Consider the following 14936-nt stretch of genomic DNA (forward strand, 5'->3'; position numbering starts at 1 on the left):
CTATTCTAACCGAGAAAAAGGAGAGTGAGAATTTCGCGAAAGCGATTCATTTTACAATTTGTTGTCAAGGATTCACGTTCATGATTTCGAGTTATGAGTTAAGTTTTTCTCTTGAACAGAAATTGTAGATGTATTGGTTGTGTGTTTGAGGTTACTTAACAAACGAAAAGATTTAACTTGTCGATCTGAAGGTAATTTCTTTTGGTGATATTAGGAAGTTTTCATAAATTAATTCAGGATTCATCATGTGCATAGTTTTTTAAAACTAATATGTCTTTAATTTGTAAACAAAGTTCTTGTATGAAAAACGTTAACCAGCCTATGTATTTCTCTTTCTGATGTTAAACGTCATCATACCAAGAAACATCAAACTATATATATATTTCATGAATAGTTCTAGATCAACTGTGTAATGTTTTATTCCATCCATTTGTTCATAAAGCTACATGTCTAATTTATTGACAATATATGCACATTATATTTTTAGGTTTAAATGTGGAGCATTTTTTGCATCCCTGTTACTGAATGTCTATTTGCTGTTAATGTTGATTTTGGTTGAAAGCTTTTTAATATTTTGTAGGTTTTGTCGTTAGTATTATTGATCACTTTGTCATGTAATGAAATTAAAAGCAAGCTACCTAAATAGACATTTTCATTGTCGAATATATTTAGCCTGCAGTCTGTGACAGTGGTTGTTGTTACGTAATAATACCGACCTTAATGACGTACCGGCTCTCAATAAGGTTATTTTGATCACACAAGAATGAACCCCCTTCAAGTTTGATAGCTTCCCATAGCCAATTAATTGAGGAAACGTCTCAAATGTGTTTTTACCTGATACTTTCTCTTGTGTTTTAAACATGGTAATCTAGTTCTTTTCTTGGCTACTGCAGTCTCGTCATATGTCTTTTCTCCATAACTTTAACAACTTTCCCATGCTAGTTGGTCCTGTTGATATGTGTGTAAGTTATAGTTCTAATTAATAAAAATAACCCTTTTGGAAAGTTTTTTTGTAGAATTGTTTTGTTTTTATAAAATGAAGTAAAATTTTCAAGGATAATTTGTTAACATATGGTTGTATTGCAAAAGCATAAAAATACTAACCAATTAAATTCAAAACTCAGATTTTTTGATGTATAGTTTAAGTTCATCGAAACGCCGTTTAAATAATATATATATTTTAAACCCATTAAAAAAAATAACCCACTTGATTACTTTGTTATCTGTATTGTAGTTTCAAAAGCTTTATTTGAAATGCAAATGTTTATTTATTGTAGTGTTTAGGTACTGTTTTTGTTTAAGGTTTTTAATGTAACAGTTTAAGTTAATAAATGTTTTCATCAAAAAGTTCTTCAATATCTGGAATAGAAAATAGCAATCATGGAAATGTCTACAGTAGCAAATCATATGCGGAATCAACAGGTAATTGCATCAAATATTTTCAGCTGTATCTGTTACGTAAATTTACCCATTTTTTATCAAATTTCTGACAAAAAATGGTTTCATTTCCCTCTCTTATTAATTTGATTTTTAAATGAATATAATTCAACCACACGATGCCAATCAAACGTTTTTTGCATGTTGTCCCGCTTTCTTAGTGCAACATTGCTTAAAAACCTTATTACTGTTCCAACTGCGGTGGTCCCAAAATTATCTGTAAACCACCTGTGTCAATAATGTCCAAATCACGATGTACAAATAGTGGACTTCTTTTTCAAAGAGAAGCTATAAGGCTGGTGGTGTGTACCTAGCTGGTTTTGTGGTAAATTCCATCAGCAATATCTGTCACTCTGCTGTCACAAGTTGTTACTCATATTGTGGCAACTGTCTGGGCTTCCTTTAAATTGTCTACAAAACATGAAAATCTATTTCACAAAAAGCGCTGCAGCCTGCAAGGTGTGCAAGATTGTTGGTGAAGCTACAATTTTAAATTAGTTTAGTTGGTTCAATTAAGCTTAGATTTAAAAAAAAAGTTTACTGGTGTAGTTAAATGGTCCTGTTACACTTATTAAAGTGTGCTGTTTCAATATTCACTAGGTTGGTCTGCACCCACTGATCCACCAAGAGAAAGCTACAGCTCACCCACAGTAAATATCCTGCATTAGCATTAGTTTACAACTAAACATACAATTACAATTTGGCCATTATCACAATAGGGACCATCCGACCATCTAATGTACATTTAATTAATCCTGTTTCTATCTCAAATTACCCATACAGTCTTTGTTTATGTGAAAAGTTCCAAACTGTGTTTGTTTTGCGAGCTCGTGTAAACTGACCCATCTTTATTTTCCATCCCGATTGGGTTTCTTCGTTTTTTTTAGAATTTTCACCTGCTTGTGCGCGTCGCGATTATTTTCGACAGACGATTTACTTAATCCCATTGCATGAGCTCCTGCTGCATGTTACCCAATCAATAAAAACAAAATATTATTGCATCTGAAAATTAAGGTTAAGACCTACTGTACACTATATTTGCAATGTGATTTTAGAATTACCCGAACACTGTAACAAACACGGCTGCTCGAAGTCCTAACGTGGTGGTTGGACAACCAGGTGGACCAAGTGGTAAGAAATATGTTTGTGTATTAACTTTGATATACTGGGTTTTAATATTGTTATTTTTACATAAGCATGTTGCATATTTTGTTTTGTATATTGTTTATTCATATACATTTTATGATTGTGTTTCTTAGTCAGAAATATATATAGACTATACAGTGAACTGTTCGGTTAAGCTGTTTGGCACAATACGATTGGAAAGTAGTAGGTTGTAAAAATATTGATTGGGCTGTTTTCAATGTGAAATAATGTGGAGTCCGACAATCCGACATGCATTTTGATTGATTGGACCGCCCTATGGCCTTGAATTAGACAGGCCTACTTTGACTGAACAGGCGGTCGAGTTAGCGCCATTTGTAGTGCGAGCGCAAGTTTCGTGTCCACCAATCGTTCTCCTACATCCGGTTCAAATGTTAACACCTTCGTTGCCGGAGTAGTTCGTTAATCACCGGTGCGAGAAACGAGGTCGTGGCTCGCGATTCTTTCGTTTTTATCGCTTGCGATGGCGAACGTAATCATCGACTCCCGCAACGAATTCTAAAAGCATTGTTTACGTCGTCAACATTGCTGCAGTGCGACGATATCGGCGTGACAAAACGTTGACCGGTTCCATACGTTACAAAAAACGATGATCTGTTGTTATCGATCGCTTGAAAACATCGTGGGTCAAGCACGGCCAATCAAGAAACAGAGAAATTCTGGAATGTTCGCTCAACAACAACAACGTACCGAGTCACTTGTGCACAATTAAAATATCTTGCCCGCTTTCCATAACGTAGTCAGCCAATGTTTTAAGCAGTTTAGATAAGGATCGCCGGACACACTTCAAACAACGCGCCTCGATTGATAATTTTTAACTGAATGGCAAACTGAGTTATCTTTGTCGCCACCGCGTTGTTTTTCTGCGAAAATAACTTTACTATCACAAGCCGTCGGTTATTAAGTTAGGCGACCAAGGAAGTAACTACAATTAAACCGCAGTGAAGTTAAAACTTGTCCCGAGCCAAGTGCGGCCCCGTGGGAGATGAGTAATACGTCAACCCACCTGTCAGAGAATTCTCCAGCATGGCTGTGTATCCGACCGCAAAAAAATAAGGCTTTAATTCTTGTGCACCATCAGTATTACGGCGCCTTGTATCAATGTCGTTCATGTTTGAGCGACTCACCTCCGTACCGCAACCAGAAAGAAATTTCGCAATCCCGATCCGTGGCCACTCAAGCGTACATTCTTTTGTTAGCAATTTCACCCCTGCCACTGTTGCTTAATTCGGCAAGGGGCGTCACTATTCCAAAGGGTATGTCGATCTTATCGGGAAACCCCGTTCCAGTTACTGGCACTATGAATTATAATCTGGTTGTTTTTGCACTGCGAAATTCGTGGAATTTTTGTGGCTTATAATGAACGTTGCTGCTTTGCCTGTTGCTCAGATACGAGTGTCGAATTAGAGATATTCATCCTTTGGCTGACTAAACTAAATGTGCGAGCAAGCCATGGACTGTGTTCTTGTTGTGTGGTCGCTTACGCTTGCTTGAAGAAAAGGTCTGTGGTTAACATAATTACTGAAAGAAGCGTTTGTTGTCGTGCCCCTGATGTCGAACTTGTGTGACGTGTGCACTTAACCGTGGGCTTATATTTCTAATTGATGCCAGTTGTTGTACCCAACCTATCAATTCTGGCACGAACATGAAGCGTGTTGTTCGAAAGAAGCTTGTTAACGACCCTCATTTCAATGCACGGTTTAGCAGTAGCAGCGCGTGCAACTTGAAAAAAAATCCAAAATACCAGACAACAAAGGTCTAAGCTGTTAAATACATCCTCCGATTTGAAAGAGTCGTTGCCTCCCCTTATTACTTGCCTGCTCGAACCGCCCCGCTGTGTTAATGTAATTTGTTTGCGCCCGTGCCGTCGGGCTTCTCTCCGAGATAATTTTCAATGAAAGTAAAATGCTCGTGCTGGTGCAATTAGTACCTGCTGTTGTCTCCTGTGACGAGGGCATTGTTTTCCGTTTTTTCCCTGCTTTAAAACTGCCCACCGGGAATTGTGCTGTAACTGCAGCTCAGAGTCGCTCAGAGCGCATAGTCGTGACAGCTTTGTACTGGTTTCGTAGAAACGAAACTCGAGTGTAATTTATTGCAATGTTGAAGTAAACTGTTGATCAGGCAGGAAGGAATTTTTCGCAATTATTAAATACGTATACCTGATTTAAAAGTTACGTAGGCAGGACGAGGTGTTTTGTTTGTCGAAGTACGTAGGATCAATTAAAGAGAAAGATCGTGTAAAATAGAAGTAGACATGTCTGATACGGGGAAAGAATGTACTCGCTCTATAACCATCATGCAATTTTAATGACATACACTTCACGCGAGCAGAGATAGAATAAATTGTTTGTTGTATTCGATTACCGACTTTGATATGCAACTAGCTGATGTCTCTAGGTCTTCAACATGTTTTGATATTTCAGGGAAACCACCGATGACCCCAGGACCATACGGTTATCCACGTGAGGTGAGTAACTTAATACCATATCCTATACATTATACATTGTATGCTGTACATAATGTTTTTTTAATTAGAATTGCTACTACCTATGGGAATATGAGTTACCAAATGATAAATGTTGTCTACCTAATCCGGAAATCGTTTTAGTGTTCTCCATATCGGGCTGCCATTTAGTAAAAACCATGATGTCTCCGTCCTTGAGACGGCCCTTTAACCCTTCACCCAGCATCTCAACTACAATGGGCATCGTATAATAGGAAAACACGAGCGCCACGCTTACACGTCCCGGACCGCCCATCGCCTCCCCGCGTCGTATTTAGGTAATAATGTCCATTTACCGAAGCACCGCGCCAAAGCAAGCGCCGGAAACCGAAACCGGTATTCTACTTTAGTGCTGACGCGCCAATCATTGTTAAATTGCCGCCGATGTTACCAATGTGTTAATTTACGGCGAGTTTTGGTTCCTACATTTCAAAATGAAAGCATATCATCTACAATATTATTTAACACTCGTCTATGTGAACAGTTTATTTTAGCTGTCAGTTTGTACCGTAATCTTCTATCATAGTAACACGCTCTTTAAATCTCCCCGCGTATGTGTGACCACTGGGTAACCCAAGTTTACAGCTGCCGTCTTGTTGGGATACTTTGCGTCACCCAGTGGTAGACATAGGTGGTGCCATCGTCGCACGCTTGAACGAGCACACAAAATCCGAAAAGTCACGATTTCCGCTCGGCCTTGCGCATCAGGCCAACTGTGACGTTCGCTACATTTGCACAACGATCTCTCGTAGCTACCCTTAGCGTCAAACGGGCCGATAAGAGACCGATACTACCGACGGGGAGCGAACCACGACGACGTGTTTGTTTTCCTTTGTGCTTGCTTAACGAGCGCGACACGGCGCGCAGATGGCACTCGTACGTTTGCCTGGGGGAGAAACAAAGAGAAAGGCCATGAATAATGTTCTTTTTTCAAACCGATTTAAATGCGCTGTTTTCCCACCCCGGCAGATCTCTACTATTTGTTGGGAACTTCGTTCTTTTCGTCACCGAATGACTCATAGCTAAGAAAGCGGTTCGCATTCACCGTAGCGTGTCCGCTATATGCGTGAAGCTTAACTTACATCTGCGCCACTTAAAGGCTACACAGCGACCATACCATTATCTGGGCAAGCAGCTTTTAAACTCCCATTCTCACCTGTGCGTCTATTCATCATAAAGCGTCACTTTGTTGCTACCACTTCCTTTGTTGGACCTCGCTACTAAAAACTATAGAAAACCCCTTTATGTGGTTATCCATACAACTTACCTAACACCTCATTTTTTTTCGGACCTAGCTTCTATAAAGGCTCCACTTAGGCCTCATCTTACCACTCACAAAAGAGTAGGACTTTGATGTATTGTCAATGCTACCACTATGGTACTTAAAAATGTGTGAAAGTACTTTGTAATCGCGAGCCAACCTTTTATTAACTAACGTAATAAAACGTGTCTGAAATGGCCACGAATTAAAAGATTTCGATTCTAATCTTCTTTCATCATGATCTTTGAAATATATATTTGTAAGGTTTTTGATGAATAATTTATTTTTCAGCAAAGCGTGATGTTGAATTTACATCGACCAAATAGTTCATCACCAAATAGTAGCAACAACAATAACAACCCATACCCGAACAAACGAAGACAACCCGAAGTCCATGCACGTATGTCAACTTGTTCATTACGTAATTTAGGTATCAAGTGAATATTAAATATAAAACGGTGCTTTTTACAGCTGGGAAGAGACGACGCGGACCTTACTCACCAACTCAAAGTGAGGATTATCATTCATACCAAGCACCAATTACCCCAGGTATGTTGTAACTTTATATCCGCTGGTTTTCCTCACAGTATAATACCATACTATCCATGTTAGGTGCTCTACTTGTCAACTTTATCTATCACATAAATACCTTGTATGGAACTCAGAGCTTTTATTTGCAATTGATTAAATCACATCTTTTTCATTAGATTTATTGAGTAACCTTTATTTTAAACCAATTTTAAAAAATAAATATCTTTATGTGTTACTTGCTATCTATGGCCTCTTAACATTGTGTATGAATTTTACAATTTTTTGTACTGGTTTGTCTATTTCGTTCCTTGTTATGCAAACTATTGGCTGTTGATCAGTAACCTACTGTGTACTGAAATAAATATATAACTTGTTAACATTTTACAAAATGTCTATCTTCGAGCCGCTAACCTATTAACACCTAATTTCCCACAATGATAAACTGTATAAATGAAAAGACTGCCTTTAATTTATTATGTCAAATATGTTCAGGTGATCCAATGCATGGTTCAGGGGACTGGTCATCACCAGGTTATACTGGGACCATGGGTCAGTATGGACAATGCCATCCAGCGGAAAGAATGGTAAGAATAATTACAATAAGTGCAATTTACTGCTAACATTTAATGTACGGAAGACCATACTATGCACCACTGAGTGTGGAAACTTTTTTTTACATTTAATTTATACTGCCAAACTTTGGACCAAAGAATAGAAGGTTTTATAAGTGTTAGGCATTAATCCCCCTTGCTTATTCCAATAGCAGGACTACAGACCAGACAGTTCACCTCATATGGGTAGTTGCCAACAAACTGGAATGCATGGTTCCTATCCTAATCTTACATCACCATACGGAATAAACGAGGTAAGTTTACACAGCGATATATGAAGTGTTGATACACACCATCCATCATTGGCGCAAACTTAATTACTAAATTACTGACTCATTTTATTTTCTTACATGTTTCAATTAACCAGCATAAATCAGTCACACTGTTTTTATGCTGTCCTTTGTATTTTATAAAAACAGAAAATTCTAGGTTTAAATGTGTATAAAGATTTAGTTAACTTTAGCTGTTAATTTTTTCAATATTATTATTAGATCTACCAGAACAACTCTGGGTTTCAAGCAAGCCCTGCAGCCACACCTTCACCTATGCTTGGTAATAACCAATGGAGACAACATCCGGTCGAATCCTTTCCCAATCAACACAACACACCATCTGTAAGAATTTATTCCATAAATTAACCCCCACAAGACTCACTATTAAACTATCTGTTATTTTAATTATTACAGCAAAGTTTGGATGATGTGGTTGCAGTGCTTGGTGACCATGCAGGTATACATAACGAAATGCATCGTCAACAAGTTGGCTACCCACCCCACACCCCAATAACGTGGGGCTCGCAGAATGGATCTGACGTGGCCGGGTACTCGAGGATGGCTCATTCAAACACACCATTGGTGAGTCAGGTTTTTCCAGCTTTGTTTTGTACAATTTTATGGTTCTTCTGGTGATTATTTTAAACTTTGTGAACAGGAATTGCTTTGTTGCATATTTTGCACTATATTAAGCGTTATGTAAACACTCCTAGCCTATTGTTTTGGAACTGGTAACTCAATTTAATATTGGTATATAAATCATTGTAGTTGGGAATGGTGTGTTAAGATTATACTGTAAGTCATATTGTGCGTCTCAAGCATTGGCTGAAAGCACTTGGCAAGTGTCTAGTGTTTGCATATACAAGCTATCATATCTTGTGTACCACAGAGAACAGAAATAAGTAGCTTCTTATGTGGAATATAAGAGTTAAAGAAAAGCTGTTTTCATCCAACATATGTTGAGGCAGGAGAGATGCTTCGTTTATAAGCTTAACAGATAGAATTGGCGTAACATGGTATCAGATTATGATATTTTAAGGCATTGTAAAGAGAGTAGTTGCGTGTTTGAAGCATGGGAGAGCTTCTCACTGTTTATATTCTGTGTAATATAGAGCAGGCGTGGGTTGGACTTTAAAGCACAGCGAATGTTACCAAAACACCGCAGTTTTTAATCCTCAGGATTACGAGCAGCAGCAGTCTCTCTAAGCTTACTTAAGCCCACACTCTTTTGTGTCCAATGTTCATTATTGCTGAATTTTTGAGGTTAAGTTTTATGAACGAAATTCATGTGGTGGCCAACTTGCCAATTCGGTTTATTTACGCAAGAACCTCAGTTAGAAAATTTACCCATAGCTGCAGTGTATGTAAGTAGCCAACTGTGGGGATGACGTTACCGTTAGAATTTGAATTATAATCGCGCAAATCCGTCATCTGTCTGACAGGCATGTGACTCGTTGTAAGTCAACATTATATGTCATCAATAATTCAATGGAAACCATCCCAACCAACACTTTTGCTCAACAACAATGCCACCGCTTAACTGTAAACCACCAATAATTAAACTAAAGACAATTTATTGTTCAGATTGCAGACAATTTTTTTTTTATGAGTTTATGAGATACTTCACGTAATAGATTAGTGCCTATAATAACAGAGAAGAACTTTTTTGCATCTGGTTAGGAAATTATAAATTCAATATATATTTTATATTCATGTGGTGCCTAAAAAGTTTGGAAATCACTTGACCCAATACATTGTGAATTTAATAATATATTATCTCTGTATTCTGTATGTTTAAGCTAATTATGAATGTTGTGTTTCCAGATCAGCCCAACCAACTCCACAAACATGTCTGGCAACACTGCTAACTATCCCCTCTCACAACCACCTGCCTCACACCAAACCAGGCAGATATTTTCACCAAGTAAGTAACTTACTCAGTAGACAATGAAGCAATGTAATAATACTTATGTAGGGTGGGGTAAGATGGGATATGTTCACAATATTTTTGTCCCAATTTGGTAGTAAAAAATGTTCACAAAATTATTTAATAGTAGCTATTGACCCTGGCAGAGTGTTTTAATTGTTTAAGACACCACCAGGAATATGAGATTTAGGTGCTAACAGTGTCCCATTTTACCCACAGTACTATACGTTAATTCAGCACAATTCTAACCAAATCGCTACTAATTTAAATTTTTTAAAGATTAAATTTTGTGAATCTTAACAAATGCACCATTGACAGCTGGCACCAGTAATGTTCAACCCGCATCAATCAACTCGGACAACACAAGTAACAGCGGTGCAAGCAGCATTGATGATAATATACTCAACATAAAGAAAGAGAAAGATTCTGCTGATTTAAAAGTGAAGACCAACTCGCGAGCTGCAAAAACAAAAGTAAAAAGGATATAATTTATTAAGGGTTTTGCAAAAATTGTTTTTAGAAATCAAGCCAATAATTCATTTGAATTAGGAGTTTTAAAATTTAATGCATTTACTAGATTATTTTTCCCTATTTATTTTTAAAGTAATATAAAACATATATTCGCACGATATCCCATGCATTGCTCACTTAGTGCTTATTGTATCCCTACTTCTCATTTAGGCGAGATCTGCAAGCAGCAAATCCATGGAGGACAAAGTAGATGATGATGATGAGAGCAAAGAGGAGCGGGATTTACGGAGAAGGTTGGAAACTTCATTTTTCTCTATGTTTTTACTTTTTTCATGTTGGCTTTATTTAGTATTGTTTAGTCATTAACACTTTGTTGTCTAAAGTAACCAGTATAATTAAAAGTTGTAACTCATATCACCAATGCAATGTCAGTCTCATCCATTACACCTAAAAAATTAAATCATAATATTAAATTTGACGTAAGGACCTTGGCCCATATTGGCTGTATGGCTGAACAGCTGGTTATAATATATTAATGTACAGGAGCTTACATTGTACTTGAACCCTTGCTCTTATCTTACAGTAGCATAGGATCCAAAGATAATGACGAGGACTTGACCGCGGAGGAGAGGGAGAAGAGAGAGAAAGATCGGAGGATGGCAAACAACGCACGAGAACGTCTCAGAGTCCGAGATATAAATGAAGCATTTAAAGAACTTGGACACATGGTTCAAATACACATGAATCAAGATAAACCACAAACGAAACTCACCATTCTCCATCACGCTGTACAAGTTATTCTTGGTTTAGAACATGAAGTTAGAGGTGGGTGGTAGTACGTGGTTGGAAGTTATATTGTTGAATTTACAAATATCCTGTCTTCTATCTTGAAATTGTCTTTATTTGTTCCTAATAAGTTATCTACTTCCCTTTTTTACAGAGAGAAATTTGAATCCTAAAGCAGCTTGTTTGAAACGAAGAGATGAAGAGAAAGCAGCCACTTCATCCATGCAACAACAACCAGCAGTTGATGAAGGAAGACTTTCCAACACCATTCATGCACAGGTGTTTAACTTATCAAGTTTTGTGTTTCAATAAAAATCACTAGTAAGGGTCATGTTTTAATTTTAGCTGTAGCTCTTAATTAACTTAATATGAATTGTTGCATTGTCAGTTTAATGGACAAGTGCTTGCTTCGAAACTCTTTCTTTAGCTATTTATTTACTAATCACTAAAAAAAATTACTAAAAATATGTGTGATACTAACTAAGTGTACAAAAATGAAATTCCTTTTTTGGTTATACTTATGTTAAAATTTCTGACAGCCAAGCAAACGATCACGCAGTGGTAGTGGGGTTACAGCCCCTGTTGCTCCAGGTTACCCTGGTGCTTCAACCCATCCGAACTACCATCAGAACCCACACAACCAAGGTGACCCAAACTCAATACCCCAACACCCATATGGCATCAAACACTATGGACCACATCCAGGTAACATTTCTATTTCCTATAGAATTGTGCGTAAATTTACATATGTTGTGAGACTGTATAGGATTTTAACTTAATTTTAACACTAAAAAGTTGGCAAACATTTTTTTAATAAAATCTTTTATATATTCTAGGTGAAATGATGACATCAGAAAGTATGTCAAGCTTCAACGAGCACGGTTACGTAAGTCCTGACGTCATGGGTATGGACCCCGGTGTGCAGCTCGACACTCCTTTCTCAACGGGTCACCCTTAAATGTGACGTCACAGATCCCACACTTCACCCTGTGACGTCACAAGCAGTGCTCGGTAGCACCCCTAGCGGAGAGACCGGACTAGTTTTTATGTTTCCTTCCCATCATGGTACGAGATTTAAGCAGCCGACGGCGCCGTAGTTTCTCCCGCCCGTGTTGCTTCGTGTGTGCTTACGCCTGTATTTAACGTTTTTGTTTCATTGCTTTTGCGTTTCGCCCTGCGTTGGTTCTCCCACGGTGCTCTCCAACTCTTACGAACGGTGCTACCACCAAACGGATCGTTACAAACCAAGTTCAAACGTGCGTTCACAAAAAAAAACATCCAACTACTTTGCTACTTTTCATACACACCCGTTGTCCCCATATACTTATAAATCAGTTTTTACTTAAGTATTCTTTTTCTACATTTGTAGCACGATCACTCTCTATTGCAATTGACGCCTTATTGTTATTAATAGTCCTTTTTATATCACGAAAGAGAGCTACTGTATTTTTATTGTTTTAAACGAACGAGTATCCCCAGTTCTTCTGAGTAGCAGTGCCGTCTTATATATATTCTCGATTCCGCTTTTTCGTTCGGATAACGCCAAGTGCCAAACATCAAGTGGCAAAAGTTATAAATGTTGAAGTTTTTTTCTATTTTCCCTTGACACCGACCAAGTACTGCCGCATATAATGTTGTTAATTTCTTATCGCGTAGTAGTTGTCTGCCGGCAGAGCAATTGGTATGTAGCGTATTGTGCGCGCCGGCCACCGTTCTGCCCGTTGCATAGTGTATGCAGCCCAGTCTTTTACACAAGCATTGGTATTATAACACTCGGTCGATTTTATTCTCGATCCTGTATTAAGCCGGCACCGTGTTAAAGTGCAGTATTTCCCCCGCGATGTGTCAGTCCACACCACCCCACCCCACACTACAAAATCACCAATGAATTGTTCGTTTGCGCAGTATTGTTGTTTGCCGATGAAATAATTCAAGTCATGCAGTTTTACTGGGCATGTACATTCTGGTGTGTTACGCAACTGCTAAGGTCTCCCAACCTCGTCAGTTTGCAATGTACATTCTTACCTAGACATTTTCTTGTGTACTTTTTACAGTTACTTCCTGGACGTTACCGTTTACTAAGAACACACAAGTGGAGCCCCATGTATAGATCATGTTACTGCAAAACAACACTTGTTCTGTAGAAGTCGCTTCGAATCGCTTTTTTGTATTAATTGCTTTTAGGTATTTTGCATTAAAATGAGTTGGATTGGATTCTGTGTGTTTTTTTCTGTGAGAGATAACTGCATGTTGTATACATTGGAGAGGTATAGGTTAGAATGAACGGCTTAAGGACATTTCAAATCCGGGAAGGCGAGGTTGATGGTTTAAACGACAAAACAAGGCAATTGAGAAGTTGGGAGTTGTAGGGCTAATGGTTATTTGCTTTCGATTGATACGGAAGTCCCAGAACAATTAACGTTTAATTTACCTTTATCGGAAAATACGTCAAAGTTCGTTAAGCCAAAATATTTGCGTAGAATCGTTACGCAATAGTTAGCCCGTTAAACTTTGAAATATTTGCATTAAATCTAATAATTTATACCTAATATAGGGGTTATATTTAAATATAGTTTATTAATACAATAACAAGATAATATGTAAAAAAATTATTTGAAATTTAGTCATTGCACTTGGAGATAATTTCTGAGAAGTGGTTTGTACCAAAAATATTAGCAACGCCCAATTTGTAGCAAAAACTGTGTATAGTACAATGGGGAAAGATGAGACACTTAAGCACATATTGCCAGATATTTCCAAAATCAAAATAGATAACGTTTTTGGGGTAATACCACAAATTAGTACTATCATTCCTTTATTAATTCACACCAATTTAATAAAATATAATAAAACACACGAGGAGTTATTTAGCGATCTGCACAACAGGTGAAATTTTACAAATTCGAAAACACACAGGATAAAATGGGACAGTTTAAAATCATTGTTAGTTTTGATTATTAAGTGTATTTATAAATAGGAATATACGTAAATAACACGAAATAATACTGTACGCTTTGAAAATTAGGTCTTGACATTCTTTTTCTTGCCCTACTGCTATTGTTTTTAACATGTTACCTATACATTATATTATTGCATAACAATTGGTATTGTTTGAACGACAATGGGCAATGTTCGAACATCAATGGATAAATATTGCATCCTACAAATGTATATGAACTTGTAATAACAGAAAATTGATAATAACTATTGATAAGGTTTTTATTTTTGCTACAAATTGGGTATTACTACTCTGTTTTTGGCACAAGCAACTTCTCATAAATTATCACCAAGTGCAAATGACCAAATTTCGAATATATTTTCAAAATATTATCTTTTTATTATATAAGTATCTTATAGTTGAATAACTCCTGAGGTATAAATTACTAAATTAAAAGCAAATCTTTCAAAGTTTGGCAATGAAAACATAGAAAACTACAATGTGGGGGAAGATGGGACTCAAAATTGAAATGTATTTACATTAGCAGTATTCTGTAACTTGTAGTTAACCTACCGAGTTTGACAGGCTATGCTAGTTTCTTTGCCATGTAAACTTTCTACCTATTGCCACACGGTAACAAATGGCAACCGAAAATTTTGTTGGTTAACCCTGGTTTGTTTTTGATCAAGCATATTCAACTGTGGTAATAAACAGCTAATTAAACTAAAATTTTTCAAATTTTAATACGTCCTCACTCATTAGAGCTATGCTCTCTTGTCTTCAATGTCTTGCTAGTAGCAGAGTCGTATAAACACCGAGTAGTCCAACTGCCGTCTATGTGTGTCCAAAATAGAGCAAAAGTGGTGACTTTGACAATGGATTTAAACGAACTTGTTAAGTTTTGTTTGTGTTTTCCTATTGTGGGAAGGTGTAAAACAGCTTCTATTTACCTTACCAAACATTTTTTAGAAAAAATGTATAAATTTAGCCGCATTAAATGACTAAAATGTCGCAAATCAACCGCTTCTAATTCTA

At 37.2% G+C, this 14936-nt stretch overlaps 1 protein-coding gene across 2 annotated transcripts; it reads left to right on the forward strand.

The window, feature by feature from the left end:
* The first annotated feature begins 1257 nt into the window (after positions 1–1257).
* On the forward strand, positions 1258–13177 carry LOC149738446 (uncharacterized). 2 transcript variants are annotated; one of them, XM_089874840.1, is made up of 17 exons: positions 1258–1422; positions 2038–2087; positions 2493–2568; positions 5025–5068; positions 6657–6765; positions 6837–6914; positions 7389–7480; positions 7660–7761; positions 7999–8121; positions 8194–8361; positions 9604–9703; positions 10025–10179; positions 10388–10470; positions 10761–11002; positions 11118–11242; positions 11503–11668; positions 11800–13177. In XM_089874840.1, exons 1-17 carry the CDS (start codon positions 1332–1334, stop codon positions 11919–11921), a joined length of 1926 nt encoding a protein of 641 aa, XP_089730966.1. In that variant the 5' UTR covers positions 1258–1331; the 3' UTR covers positions 11922–13177. The 2 variants fall into 2 exon arrangements, with proteins under 2 accessions (XP_089730966.1, XP_089730967.1); XM_089874841.1 differs by lacking the exon at positions 2038–2087 and having other exon boundaries at positions 11800–12409.
* Positions 13178–14936: the final 1759 nt, after the last annotated feature.

Source organism: Ciona robusta, chromosome 3 (genome assembly GCF_009617815.1).
Source record: "Ciona robusta chromosome 3, ASM961781v2".
Lineage (NCBI taxonomy): Eukaryota > Metazoa > Chordata > Ascidiacea > Phlebobranchia > Cionidae > Ciona > Ciona robusta.

What these genes read in the sequence shown, in the direction of transcription:
- LOC149738446 (XM_089874840.1), top strand. Translation starts at nt 1,332, where the DNA reads ATGTTTTCATCAAAAAGTTCTTCAATATCTGGAATAGAAAATAGCAAT. An exon ending in ACAACCAGGTGGACCAAGTG is followed by an intron (nt 2,569 to 5,024) that starts GTAAGAAATATG and finishes TTGATATTTCAG; the next exon opens with GGAAACCACCGATGACCCCA. An exon ending in GAGCGGGATTTACGGAGAAG is followed by an intron (nt 10,471 to 10,760) that starts GTTGGAAACTTC and finishes CTTATCTTACAG; the next exon opens with TAGCATAGGATCCAAAGATA.